This window comes from Bos taurus, chromosome 9, assembly GCF_002263795.3.
Source record: "Bos taurus isolate L1 Dominette 01449 registration number 42190680 breed Hereford chromosome 9, ARS-UCD2.0, whole genome shotgun sequence".
NCBI classification, from domain to species: domain Eukaryota; kingdom Metazoa; phylum Chordata; class Mammalia; order Artiodactyla; family Bovidae; genus Bos; species Bos taurus.
This window is the reverse complement of record NC_037336.1, coordinates 42,244,710-42,260,110: the sequence shown is the minus strand read 5'-3', so window position 1 is coordinate 42,260,110 and position 15,401 is coordinate 42,244,710. Positions and strand designations below refer to the sequence as shown.

The window sequence follows — 15,401 nt, the reverse complement described above, 5'->3', positions numbered from 1 at the left end:
CAACCCGCGGAGCTCTGTCCGGAGCCCCAGGGTGCCAGTTCTGAGCCCCGCCTCATCTCTGCCCGACTCGCGTTCGCTCTAAAGCGTCCTCAGGAGCGAGTGAACATGTGTGATGTGTCCGCCCACCGCGCCAGACTGTAAACAAACCTACCAAACCCTGTAAAATCTAACTCCCCACGTGTGCATAAAGATTATTTCTCTCTGGACATCCCTTGTTTAAAGGGCACTTCAGCAATGTTTCCTTAAACTTGTTGAAGTGTTTAAGGTCCAAAATTGAGATTTAAAAATACATAAAAGCCGCCACAATATGAGAGGTTTCTGCTTTTGATTTTTCACATCAATTAAAGTCTAAAATTAAAAAAAAAAAAAAAAAGAAATCCTATCTTTGTACTTTGGGGCATCGCTTGAATTTTTATAATAAGGAAACATTATTTCACATTTAAAAAGTCATTATTTTTTGAATTTTCAATACAAAAGCTTTAGAGCAGAGACAGTACCTGGGGCTGGCTTGTGTTCTAGCAGCTCGACTGCGTATATTACCTGCTGCTGGAAGAACCCCTGCGACCCCAAACCCCAGAAACCAAGAACTATAGAAAGTGAAACTGCTTCTGCTGGTTTCACTTGCCTCAAAAACACACCACAAAAAGCAAATAAATGACCGAAAGCAATTTATTCTTGTTTTCTATTATTGTTCATTTTCTTGTTAGGTTTTTATTATTGCTGTTGTTTTGGGCGGTGGGCGCTGGCAGCAAAATAAAAGTAATTTAAGTGGCACAGGGAAGAAATTTAAACGTGTTAAACATAAAAGAACTGGGTGTTTGTGGAATTTTCACTTTTCTTATAATTCAACAAATCAAGCAGACATATATTTACCAAAATGATACATAGCCTCTCCACATGCACAACTTACAGAGATAAAGAAAGTACATTCATATTTTTTAAAAAATATCTGTCACAAATATGTTTGAAAGATAAAGACCGTGAAGTCACCAAACTACTTCCCTAAAACCGAAGGTTCTACATTCACATTTTATTTGAGTTTAGACGATTCATTAATGCTTTGCTAGGTAATCACCGAGCGCTGTTGCTCAAATACCCGCTTCATTTTTTCAGGCTAGTTTTACCAAACAGCACACACAAAAAATCGCTGCACAGGAATATTGCACCCTAGGTAGTTTACTTTTCCATACTGTAAATTCCTTCAAAGTTATTTTATGCTTTCACTCTAAATAGCCTATTAAAAAAAAAAAGTCATGAGGATGAAAAAACCAAGTTTCTCAGTTTTCAAAAATGGTTCCTCAGAAAAAGAAGAAAAACAAAGTATACAACAAATATCTGGATTCTGAAGTGACTGGATTACTTTCTCAAATACCACAATTTCTGAAACTAACCCCAAAGCCACTTTCTCAGGAAGCTACTGATTGTCTTGACCCTCATGAGTATTATTGTAGAATCCAGAGCCTCTTCTCCTAAACTGCTACAGGTAGTGGAAAGAACTTTTGACTTTGCACCTGAACCATCAATGAAATGATTCCCTTGCAGCTGGCACCTCACCCTCATTCACTGTCCTGTCCTATACAGCAAGCAACCTTGATAGGCAGCTTCATGCTGCTGGATTCAAGTCACAAAAAGCCCCACCTGGGAAGGAGGTGACTCTGTATTCGAACTTGGGTAAACTGTTCCTGACACTCCACAATCACCTGGGTTTTTTTGTTGTGTTTTGTTTTTTTGTTTTTTGTGTTTTTTTTGCCAAAACTAACCAACACCAGCAGCTAGCAATAAATAGTATTCTCATCTATCCTGGTAAATTAGGCAAACCAACACAAAGACATATGAAATATTCCATCTGAGATATAAAACACAAAATTCAATGTTAAAAAGCGCTCTTGCATGTTCACAACATATTGATTATAAACATTAAATTTTAGGCTAATATATTTTATCCTGAGATGAACTGTAATTTTTTTATAATTAAAAAACAAAAAAAGTGAAATCACCATGCCCCAAAATAAGCGAACCAATTATTTGAGTTCACATTTGGGAAAAACAGTAACTCTCTACATATTCAAATGCAGAGTGAAAGTAGTGTGCACACCAAATGGGTAAACTATATAATTCTATACCACATCTCCCCCTCTGAGATCTGGCCAAGACATCACTGTATTCTGAGTAGAAGGAACTAAAGTTTACCTGCCAGCCTCAGCAGTTTTAGTGCAGGATGCTTGTGCGTTGTTGTAAAGGTAGACATGCAACCCAGAAGATCTGAAACAGGTAACCTGTCATGCTGATAGTGAAAACAGAAGGATCCCATGGCAGCGGCACACCCACCAATTGTGCATCTCCCTTACCTACAGTTCGTGCACCAGAGCCCTGATCAGGTTCTTTACCAGGCCGGGAATGTTGACTCAGAAGACAGATGACTTTCAGTACATGCAAACCGAGTGTTGCAAAAGCTAATCTTCCACCCGTGTGTTAGTAGCTCATAGTTAGTCTCCAGCAGCCCTGCTCTCCGGCTGCAAACATCTCATTAGACTAATGCATTCAGCACAGGCAGAAAACTCGATTTACCATAGCTACAGCAATGAATTTCCATTACGATGACAGCTTCAACCACATCATGTCCGGAAAACCAGCCAACCACTGGCTTTTAAAGAACACACACATTTTACATGCAGAAAACGAGGCGCGCGAGTGTGTGTGTGTGTGTGTGTCTGTGTGTGTGTTTCCTTCCTCTTAGCAGCCCAACTAGAGAAATGTGCAATGTAGCTTTTTTGCCAACACGAGCTGCAAGGTAATGACACTTCTGCTTCTTTAGTAGTTACATCCTTGTAATAACCTGAATTATGTTACAATTGTCAGAATGGGTGTTTCCAACATTTCGGTTTTCATTACCCCTCCTCTGTTGCCATGGAAACCAGACTGTAACATCATCTCTTTGTCCCAGTCCTGCAGCAGTGTGAGCCAGCACCGGGCTTATAAGATACCGGTGATCTGAAAGAGTGAATGTTTGACCTTGGACAAATAAAACAAAAAGAATTATTCTAATGACATCATTGTTTAGGAGACTGCATTTGCCAGAAGAGTGTGCCTACACAGGTGAACATACCATGGTCATATGTATACAGCTACATACAACGCATATGGTTAGTTCTTTTAAACAGGGCACTGACCTGGGCCCTGGACCTATGTGTAAATGCAGAAGTGTAAACATGGTTTATACTCATAAATATAATAGGGGCCTCATGAGGTGGAATGGTCCTTACATGGGAGAAGGGCTGCTATTCACCCTCCATGCCCTATTGTATTCTCTGTGGCAAATCAATTTATACTGGTAAAGGGACTTTTTCTTCTTTTCTTTGTTAAGTGGAGCAAGGCTCCCCATTGCCCACCTCTTTCACCCCATCCTGATGTTTTATTCCCAAGTATTTCCTACAAAATGAAACATCCATTTAATATGTGACCACCCACAGGCTTACTCCTGGGGATGAGCAACAAGCAAATTTAGCCAGGACCAAACATCAACCAGGGCTAATTAAAGTTTAGGCCACAACTTGGACAGTTACTGAGAGTGAAAAAATGAAATTACAACTTGAGGTTTTTCTGAATATATATACAGAGTCCCATAAGAAAGAAATAAGAAATCTCCCTCCTCAGATTATAAACATAGAAAAAAGTTAAATTTTTCTGAAATCAAAGCATTGTACTTATTGAGCAAGAAGTAAATTCACCACTTTAATTTACTTAATCATGTAATTTTGTTGTTTTGCTTTGTGTGGGAAAAGGCAAGTTTGGTAGTTTTTCATTTTGCTCATTTAATACAAGTTTATTTCATTAAAGGGGGAGAGGAAGAAGAGGAGGAAAGAAAACAGGACCCAATGGATGCTTTCCGTTTGGCCAGCAGTGGTAGTATTTTATGCCCATGGCCTTGAACATAATCCTACACTATACTCAGCAAAGTATGTTGGCCTGAGATGACCAGTCTTCACTTTAAAATGGTTCTTCAGAGAAGTCAAATAAAATTTTCCTAAATAATCGAGACTATTTCCCAAATCCAGTAAAAGAAGAAAAAGGCTTGGCAGGATCTGCCTGAAATAAAGGAATTTTCAGTTGTTCTACCCAGCTCTGTGAGGGTTTGTAATTCTGATCCTTGGGGCCCACAAGACCTGTCCTTAAGTCAAGGGTATCTGGGATACAGGCATTGGTAGCATAGGTAAATCGTATAATGAGGCTTAAAATAGAAATTAACTAAACTTGCTTTAAAAAACTAGATAGATGGCAGCTAGATTTTTTAAAATTGGCAATTTTACTGGGATTTCTTTCTTTACACAACCATGACTATAGGTCTTAAGTAATTAAGTTCATGTTTTTAATTCCAAGAAAATTTTAAGTCAAACACATAAGAGAAAAGAAATTTGGTAGGATGGTTGCAGACAAGCTCAGGAGTCTGTGGGAAGAAAAGGGGCCCTTCCGAGCTAATGTATCTCCAGGTCTTGGGCTACATCCCTGGGCTATGATCAGGATGCTTAGCTGTGCCATGTTGTCAATTTTCTTTGATACTGTGGTTACATTTCTGTCTCAGACCATAGGCAGCATGCTCCACTGTTTCCAAACAAATGCTACTGGATTTGTAGTAAGCAAGAAGTGTCCAGAGGGAGCAGGCTAATTTTAGGGCCTCCCAAACACAAACCTACTTAGAGTAGCCTCTTTCTGAAGAGTAATCCTCCTCTGTCAGCTGCTGGTGGAGAGCTGTGGTTCCAACACAAGAATCAGGTAAAGAACTAAGACTGTGTCCTGGACAAGGGCATCAGTGCTATAGAAAACACAACCCTTGTTATCATAATAATAACAAACATTTACTGGGGAAATATTATGTACCAGTCCTTTTCATATGTTATCTCATTTACAGCACCCCTACGAAGTACGTATTATGAGTATCACCCCCATTTTACAGATAAGGAAACTGAGACTTGAGGATTTTAAATAAGTTCCTCAAGTACATAGCTCAGAAGTGTTAGATACAAGACTGACCCAGGCTGTTTGTCCCAAAGACACAGTACTTAGTCATCTGGTCACACAGCCTCCTGGCACTGCTCCTGTTTCAGCTCTGCCATTAACCAAATAACACTGGGTGAATCACTCTCTATAATGTAGGGATGGGAGTAGGAGACTAGAACACCTTTCTGGTCTCTTATGGTCCTAACGTTCTACAGCCTGATGAATTGCTTTACCTGCTGGTCTGGAACAGACTAATACTTTGGTATGGACGTGAATTCAGTTGCGGTTGTGGCTATGGCCATGACTACTAAGGGGGAAAAAGCACCCTCTCTTTCATGAGAATAAGATCTGATAAACTAGTGCTTTGAACTGTCAATTAGGGACGGTGACAGTGGGGGAGAGAGCATGGAGAAAGAACAGGGAAGTTTTAAAGGCCAAGATTCCATTCCAAAGGCCTAAAGTAATAAAAGGAGTCCCGTTTTCCATGCTCAAGAGGCCCCGTGACACTGTTTCTACATTATTCAAAGCATACTTTTCCCTAAAAGTCCCTGAGAATTTAAGAAATTCAGCATTATGGAAGGCATGAAGCTCATGATCACATTTTGCCAGAGGGGGAGTTGAGGCAAATGGTTAACTTGATTAATCAGACAAGAGACACAATTTGTAGACCCAGATTTCTTGGTTTCCCCAAACTGCCACTTCTTCAATTCAAAGCTCTGCCTTCCACAGGGTCAGATCTTTGTTTAAACTATACAAGCAGGAATCTTTGGAAATGAAAAGCAAAACTGCTCTTTGTAGTGAGGTTAAACAGGAAACAACTTCAATGACCAATAAAAAGAGATTAAGTTAATGTATCACAAAGACGCTTGCTCCTGAAAAGGAAAACTATAACAAATCTAGACAGTATTAAAAAACAGAGACATCATTTGTTGACAAAGGTCCCTATAGTCAAAGCTATGGTTTTTCCAGTAGTCATGTACGGATGTAAGAGTTAGACTATAAAGAAGGCTGAGTGCTGTAGAATTGATGCTTTTGAACTGTGGTGCAGGAGAAGACTCTTGAGAGTCCCTTGAACAGCAAGGAGATCCAACCAGTCTGTCCAAAAGGAAATCAACCCTGAATATCCATTGGAAGGACTGATACTGAAGCTGAAGCTTCAATACTCTGGCCACCTGGTGTGAAGAGCTGACTCATTGGAAAAGACCCTGATGCTGGGAAAGATTGACAGCAAAAGGAGAAGGGGGCAGCAGAGGATAAGATGGTTGGATAGCATCACCTACTCAATGGACATGAATCTGAGCAAACTCTGGGAGATAGTGAAGGACAGAGGAGCCTGCATGCTATAGTCCATGGGGGTCACAAAATGTTGGACATGACAGTAACTGAACAACAGTCACATGTCCACATTATAGAATATACAACATAATCACCAAAAAGGATGCCACTGAAGGCCATGACATGAAAACACACAAGTTACAAAAGAATATGCAGAATAGAATCTTATTTTTAAAAACAGCGATTTGCAAATACTGAATACATCACTATGGTAATAGTGATGATCACTTGGTGATAGGATTATGAGTAATGTCTATCTTCTTAATCTATCTTTTTTATATTTTCTATAAAGGAAGATTTACTTTTGTGGTAATAAAAAGTTAATGTGAATTAGTTGATTAGTGATAATTTTTTCTTATCACATCTGCAAGCATATTTGCTTATAATTGTCATAAATCTTAAATCTCAACTTTTTTTCATCAATGAAATAATAATTAATCCTTTGCCTGGTGGTTGTAGGCTACCTTCAGCCACGGCCTCAGCCAGTGCTTTAAGCTTGAAGATTGCTCCTCAACTCATTCAGGTTATCCTCCTGTCCCCACTCAGCTTCATCATCACCTCATATCTTTGAGCCCATGCATCGTGCTCAGCACAACTAACACAAAATCAGGGACAGACTCCCTATCCTTCCATACTAAGAGCTTCCACAGTCTATGGGGTTCTTTTAGACCTGATAATATGTAGTCTTGTTTTAGTAAAGCCAAATTTTAAAGATAAAAGAGTTGAGGAGGGGGAAAGGTGATCAAATGAAGTTAAAATCACTCCCATTCAAGGAAAAAGTGACTCATTCCAATTCTCCTGGGCCTAAAACATAGTTCCTTTCAGATGGGGCCTCTAACTTTGTGGCTCTGGGCCTGTGGCCTTGGCTGATATTCAGGGATTGACTTAGTGGAAATATTTGTCTCAGGACCTGGCAGTTTTGGTGGTAGCAAGTCTGGTGACCCTCATCCCAAGGGCAGTGTCTGGTAACAGAGTTGGTACAGTGACGGCGTGTGCTGACAGCCAGCAGAGCTGCGGGGGCAACAGCCAGGGCTTTTCCTTTGGTCACTAGTTTGTAGATTGTAAGCTGCCAGGGAAGTAGGCTTGCTCTCCACTAAATCCCCAACATGTGTCTGGTCTGTAGTAGGAAATCAACAAATACTTTAAGCTTAATGAATAAAAGAAATTAGGGGTTAAAAAAGTGACCTAATTTTAATCAATATTAGTATAGTCCTTTACACCCAATTCCTTCCTTTTCCCCACCCCAAAAAGGATTGATTTTGGATATCTGCCATCAGAAAAAAAAAAAAAATCTTAATTTATTAAAATTGAATGGATGACTTTCATTTCCCATCTCCCACCTCCTCTATGCTCTGAAAATGCTGTCTCGTTGGCATCATTACTGCTTTGAACCATGTTTGTTTGAAACTGATGAATTTTTATTCAGAATTCATACAGCTACTCTCCAACACTTTTGGCTATTTTCTAGTTCTCCTTTTACCCCCTAAAATATTTTCCCTAAGTTAAATATGAGAAACCAATGTTGGAGTGCTGAGAAACTCCTAGAATTGGAGAAAGTGAGCATCAGTGAAATCTGTATATATACTCCAAAAAGACAGAAAAAGAGATTTCAAATAAAGTGAAGAGTGTATGCAATATTCTCTCTCTTTTTTTTAAACCTGAATAGCCAAAGCAATCTTGAGAAAGAAAAGCAGAGCTGGAAGAATCAGGCTCCCTGATTTCAGATTATACTCAAAGCTACAGTAATCAAAACAGTATGGTACTGGCATGAAAACAGAAACGCAGACCAATGGAACAGGAGAGACATTTCAGAAATAAACACACACATCTACGGTCAATTAATCTATAACAAGGGAAGCAAGAATATACAATGGAGAAAAGACAGTCTCTTCAATAAGTGGGAAAACTGAATCGCTACTTGTTAAAGAGGGAAATTAGAACATTCTCTAACACAGTATACAAAAATAAATTCAAAATGGTTTAAAGACCTGAACATAAGACTGGATACTATAAAACTCCTAGAGGAAAGCATAGGCAGAATACTCTTTGATATAAATCACAGCAATATCTTTTTGGATCCATATCCTAAACAGAGTAATGGAGGTAAAAAATAAAAATAAACAAATGACCTAATTAAACTTAAAATCTTTTGCATAGCAAAGGAAACTATGTAAAAATGAAAAGATAGCCTACAGAATGGGAGAAAATGTTTGCAAATGATGCATCTGACAAGGGGTTAATTTCCAAAATATACAAACAGCTCATACAGCTCAATATCAATCAATAAATAAATGACTCAATCAAAAAATAGAAAAAAAATGAAATTAGACATTTCTCCAAAGAATACATACAGATGGCCAGCAGGCATATGAAAAGATGCTCAACATCGCTAGTAATTAGATTAATCCAAATCCAAACTACAATGAGGTATCACCTCCCTCCAGTTACAATGGCTATCGTCAAAAAGTCTACAAATAAATGCTGGAGAGGGTGTGAAGAAAAAGGAACCCTCCTACACTATTAGTGGGAATGTTAATTGGTATAGCCACTATGAAAACAATATGAAAGTTCTTTAAAAAACTAAAAATAGAGTTACTAATACCATTTCATCCTGCAATCCCACTTCTGGGCATATATCCAGGGAAAATCCTAATTGGAAAAGACATACACACTTCAATATTCATTGCAGCAATATTTATAATAGCCAAGACACGCAAGCAACCTAACTGTCCATCAACAGAGGAATGGATAAAGAAGATGTGGTGTATACACACACACAATGGCATATTACTCAGCCAAATAGAAAGAAATAATGCCATTTGCAGGAATATGGATGGACCTAGAGATTATCATACTAAGTGAAGTACGCCAGACAGGGAAAGACAAATATCCTATGGTATGACTTATATGTAGAATCTAAAAAAAAAAAAAAGATACAAATGAACTCACAAAACATAAATAGACCCACAGACATAGAAAACAAATTTATGGTTACCAAAGAGGAAAAGGCAGGAGGAAGGATAAATTAGGAGTTTGAGATTAACACGTACACATTATTATATACAAAATAGATAAGTCACCCAAGCCAGGCTTCAGCAATATGTGAACCATGAAATTCCAGATGTTCAAGCTGGTTTTAGAAAAGGCAGAGAAACCAGAGATCAAATTGCCAACATCCACTGGATCATTGAAAAAGCAAGAGAGTTCCAGAAAAACATCTATTTCTGCTTTCTTGACTATGCCAAAGCCTTTGACTGTGTGGATCACAATAAACTGTGGAAAATTCTTCAAGAGATGGGAATACCAGACCACCTGACCTGCCTCTTGAGAAACCTATATGCAGGACAAGAAGCAACAGTTAGAACTGGACATGGAACATCAGACTGGTTCCAAATAGGAAAAGGAGTCCGTCAAGGCTGTATATTGTCACCCTGCTTATTTAACTTCTATGCAGAGTACATCATGAGAAACGCTGGGCTGGAGGAAGCACAAGCTGGAATCAAGATTGCCAGGAGAAATATCAATAACCTCAGATATGCAGATGATACCACCCTTATGGCAGAAAGTGAAGAGGAACTAAAGCGCCTCTTGATGAAAGTGAAAGAGGAGAGTGAAAAAGTTGGCTTTTTCAGAAAACTAAGATCATGGCATCCGGTCCCATCACTTCATGGGAAATAGATGGGGAAACAGTAGAAACAGTAGCAGACTTTATTTTGGGGGGCTCCAAAATCACTGCAGATGGTGCTTGCAGCCCTGAAATTAAAAGACGCTTACTCCTTGGAAGGAAAGTTATGACCAACCTAGACAGCATATTAAAAAGCAGAGATGTTACTTTATCAACAAGCTGTCTAGTCAAGCCCCTGGTTTTTCCAGTGGTCATGTATGGATGTGAGAGCTGGACTGTGAAGAAAGCTGAGCACCAAAGAATTGATGCTTTTGAACTGTGGTGTTGGAGAAGACTCTTGAGAGTCCCTTGGACTGCAAGGAGATCCAACCAGTCCATCCTAAAGGAGATCAGCCCTGGGTGTTCATTGGAAGGACTGATGTTGAAACTGAAACTCCAATACTTTGGCCACCTGATGGGAAGAGCTGACTCATTTGAAAAGACCTGATGCTGGGAAAGATTGAGGACAGGAGGAGAAGGGGACAACAGAGGATGAGATGGTTGGATGGCATCACCAACTCGATGGACATGGGTTTGGGTGGACTCCGGGAATAGATGATGGACAGGGAGGCCTGGCGTGCTGCAGTTCATGGGGTCACAAAGAGTTGGACATGACTGAGTGACTGAACTGAGCTGAACTGAACTGAAACCACAGGGACCTATTGTATAACACAGAGAACTATACTCAATATTTTATAATAAACTATAAGGAAAAACAATCTGAAAAAGAATTTATATACATATGTATACACACACACACACACACACACACACACACACACAACTGTATCACCGTGCTGTACACCTGAAACTAACATAACATTGTAAATCAACTATACTTCAATTAAAAAAAAAAAGGAATATATGCAATTTAGCTGATAACAGTTACTGCTTCTAGACCCAATTTCTACAGAAAGGGGTGTGTGTGTGTATAAAGTAGGAAGGACATAGCAGGGGGCCCAGCTAAGAGAAACTACATTTTTAAAATGTCGCTTAGAGAATAGCCTGTTGTGGGTTGCCAGAAGTTTCAGTTTCTGGAATAAAGTCATTGATCATCTGAAGCTTCATCTCCCTTTACTTGAGGGAAGATCTCCAAGATGGGACCTTTAGTCACCGAAGGGCAAGAATACAAACATTGTCCTTGAAACAGAACTTGAATGAGATAATGCAGCCTAAACTTTTTCACTGTCTTTAGATTTAAAAACAGTTGGTTGGTGAATAAGAAGCAAATAGTTGATGAGTTCTCTATAAGGATAATCAGCTTTACCATGAGCCATTTCTTTGACAAGCCCACTTGTGTTAGAAGCTGAACCCAGAAAACTTGAGTCTGGGGCAAATAAGAAGGAAGAGAGAGGTTAAGTTACATTAACAGAAAAAACAAAAACAAAAACAAACAAAAAAAAAACCCACCTCAAGATTGGCTTTAAAATAAAGACCATTCATTGGCAGGGAGTCCAGTGAGTTTTCAGTGACGCTGACCCAACTCAGTGATATAACCAAAAGTGAAAGTGAAAGTTGCTCAGTCATGTCTGACTCTTTGTAACCCCAAGGACTGTATGGAATTCTCTAGGCCAGAATACTGGAGTGAGTAGCCTTTCCCTTCTCCAGGGATCTTCCCAACCCAGGGATCGAACCCAGGTATCCCACATTGCGGGCAGATTCTTTACCAGCTGAGCCACAAGGGAAGCCCAATACAACCAAAGAGCTGGTGTGAATCATCCCATGCCTGGCTTTCAGCATCCCAGTATGGCTTCCACTTGTTTCCAGGCTACATATTTCCCCATTTACATTCAACATAAGAGAGAGCTTCTCAAGGTACCTCCCACAGAGGAGCTAAGAAGTTTCTTTCCTAGAGAATCTTCTCATCTCATTGGCTGGAACTGGTCCATGCCCCATCCCTGAACCAATGACAGCCACTAGTATATGCTGATTGGCTTAAGTCCACCTTTGGAGAAGGTGGGGGATGGATTCTGCTTTCTTCCAGGCACAGTAGCTGCCTGGGGAGGGCAGCTGCACAACTGAATAATTGCAATGTTCTGCAATGTGTGCTAAAGGACCATAACTAGCAAGAAGTGACTGAGTAGTAGAAGGTAGGGAGGCGGAGAGGTAGGAGAAGAGAAGAGCAGGGGCCGGGGGTGAAGAGACAATAGGATGGTGTACGCTGTACATGTGGCCGTCAGCCCTACAGCACTCTCAGACACGATCTCCAGGAAAGACCACAGAAATTGTGACGTGCTTGATGTGGCTGAAGTTCTTGTAGAAACTGGTGATGAGGCTGAGTTTTGTATCTTGGGTTGATGCAGGTGAAACCAAGATAGCACATGAGAAGCCAGGGGCCAATACCAAAGGGATTTAGCAACTATTAAGCCTGGAGAAGTAGGTAACTGTTAAGCCAAAGTGGTGGGACTCTGTGGACTTCCCTGGATGTGAAAATCCTGAATTTAAGGGACGGAAAGGCAATCAGCAGGCAAAGGGGCTAGATCCATGTAGATTAGGTGTATAATTAGCCGTATTGCATCCTTTAGTAATGAGGTGGGATTTTCTGGAGGGAAAGGGTTGCCTGGAATTGCAACTTGCCAGATGAGATATTCAAGATTGAAAAACTCACAGTCTGAGGAAAGTGTTGAGAACTATTAAGATTACCTTAGCCTAGCTGTGAAGTTTGTCCCTCGGCTGTGTGTGTCTGTTGTGGAATGGGAGATAAAAGCCAGGCCTTGCCTGCAGGTAATGGATGGGAGGATGGGGGCTGTAGGCAAGCCTTGGGAAAACAGCCAGGCGAGAACTCAGGGATACTGTGGGGATGCAGGAACTACTGGCTTTCGGCAGTGACAGGACATGGCAGCACCATCAGGGAATGGTCCTTTACTGACCTTCCAGTGATTGAAACCAGGAACAATCCTGAACTAGTACAAAACCCAGAGAGTCTGGGGGACTCCCGAGTGAGGGATGCCCATCTTCTCCTGCTTTGTGGGAGTTATATTCATATGAACACTAAAAGAGATGGGAATAGCAAAAACTAAAATGAAAATAAATTTTAACAAGAAACATGTAACTTTCATGTGATGCTCAGTGGCTTAGAGCAAGAATTCTGGCTTGACCACATCTGTACTCTTAGCAAGAAACTCAACCGCTCTGTGCTTTATTTAACTTCCCTCATCTGTAAAATGGGAGATAGTACTACTGTTGTGAGGATTAAATGAGTTAGAACTGATATAAAGTCAAGATGTTAGAATAGTGCCTAGAATGAATGGATGAATGAATGAATAGTTACAGTAAGGAAAAGGGAATCCAAATGACACAAACACACTTGAGAAACAGGAGGAAAAGGAGATAAAAGTAACAAAACTGTAGAATCTGCAAAGCAGTTGGGCCAATGGACAAGAGGAAACTGATCTGGTGGGGACTCCTAAAATCTGAACGTTTATTCTGAAGTTAGGGATCCCATGAAGCACACACTTCACACCATGAAAGCCTCTGAAACTAGAGACTTTGGGAATCTCCAAAAGTGGAAGTGAGGGGGGACTAAGAACAAGAAGACCAGACCCCTTCCCCCTCTCATGCTGCTGGTGACGGCCCCTCAACACAACGCAGCTGAGGGCGGAGATGCTGTAACCAAAACCAGATCCAGGAAAACTCGTATCCTTAACAGTGGGACCCGCAGAGCCCACCCTACTCAGCCATCAGACTGTTTGCAGTGAGACTTAGACCCCCAGGCAGGATATCGTAGGGAGAAAAGATCTACACACCTGGACAGGTGGGGTTCACGTGAAAGGCCCAGCAAGACCCCCACCAGTGACAAGGCTGCCCATACACAGAAAGCTTCCAGTCACATTTTAAGGACCACTAGGGAACTCCCTCGGAGAAGGCAATGGCACCCCACTCCAGTACTCTTGCCTGGAAAACTCCATGGATGGAGGAGCCTGGTACGCTGCAGTCCATGGGGTCGCGAAAAGTTGAACACGACTGAGCGACTTCACTTTGACTTTTCACTTTCATGCACTGGAGAAGGAAATGGCAACCCACTCCAGTGTTCTTGCCTAGAGAATCCCAGGGATGGGGGAGCCAGGTGGGCTGCCGTCTCTGGGGTCACACAGAGTTGGACACAACTGAAGCAACTTAGCAGCAGCAGCAGCAGCAGCAGGGAACTCCCTGGCGGTCCAGTGGTTCAGATTCCACACTTCCACTGCAGAGGGTATGGGTTTCATCTGTGGTCTGGGAACTAAGATCCCACACGCTATGTGGTGTGGCCAAAATAAATAAGAACTTCACTAAATTTGGGTCTTGAACATAAAAGGCAGAGACCAAAACCAACAAACAATAAGAAATGATTTCTGGAGAAAACAGGCAAAATTCAGGGAGGAAAAAAAAATTTTTTTTAACTACCATTAATGTCCTGGATGACATAGCATACTGCATCACTAACATAAGAATGGGTTGTTATTTAAAAAAAAAAAAAAAAGACATTAAAAGGATAAAAGAGGATCTTTGGAATTAAAAATATGAGAGTAGAAATGGAAAATAGAAAGATCAAAGGATATTGTCAAGATAAGAGAGAAAAAACTAAAAGAAACTAGAAGAAATTAGGGGCAGTGTAGGAGAAACATGGCAGGCTGATGCCCCTTGAGGGGTCCGCAGAAGTGAGATACATGCCCCTCCTGGCCTCAACCCTCCTGCAAGTTTATTATAGCCAGGTTTTGGTTGTATTTGGATGTCTTTTGGGGGAAACAAGGGTTTTGGAGCTTTCTAGACCATTTTGCTGACATGAATAATCTTAAGTAAAATCTGATTGCAGCAGTTTTTGTTCCCCTGCTTTAAGATGTATATTAGAAGCAGAGAATAAATTTCTTAAGGCAGATTTATACATCCTTTTAAGAAAACATTCTGGTTTGGAAAAGTATGTCAATTGGAATATTGTTGCTCTCTCATTTGAAAATACTTTAGCAGGAGAAGTACTCTAAAGCACACAGATGGATCTGGAGCTGGCACAAGAATGAATCCTGTAGGTCAGAGGGCCCTGTTGCCTTATTCTCAGTTTTATCCCTCACCTACCCAAAGGCCACATCATCAACATCTTAACTGATAAAACTGCACTTCAGGTACCACTTTGGGTAAAGTCCAATTTTCAGATGCTAAACTTCTAAGCATCATGAGAAACACTGGGCTGGATGAAGCACAAGCTAGAATCAAGATTACTGGGAGAAATATCAATAACCTCGGATATGCAGATGACACCACCCTTATGGCAGAAAGTGAAGAAGAACTAAAGAGCCTCTTGATGAAAGTGAAAGAGGAGAGTGAAAAAGTTGACTTAAAGCTCAACATACAGAAAACTAAGATCATGGCATCCAATCCCATCACTTTATGGCATATAGATAGGGAAACAGTGGAAACAGGGGCAGACTTTACT

General features: G+C 40.6%; 1 protein-coding gene across 7 annotated transcripts in view; it reads right to left on the bottom strand.

Moving 5' to 3' along the window:
* Window positions 1-2,539, bottom strand: part of SCML4 (Scm polycomb group protein like 4) — a 111,871-nt gene extending 109,332 nt beyond the window's left edge. For 5 of the 7 annotated variants that reach the window (XR_009495800.1, XR_009495799.1, XR_009495798.1 and 2 more), the window contains exon 1: window positions 2,191-2,342. Coding sequence is in view for 3 of the 7 variants with exons in the window: in XM_059889778.1 (XP_059745761.1) it covers window positions 2,191-2,311 (121 nt within the window). In the remaining 4 variants the exon portion in view is untranslated. The other 2 variants (XM_024996747.2, XM_010808441.4) reach the window with 2 other exon arrangements.
* Window positions 2,540-15,401: the final 12,862 nt, after the last annotated feature.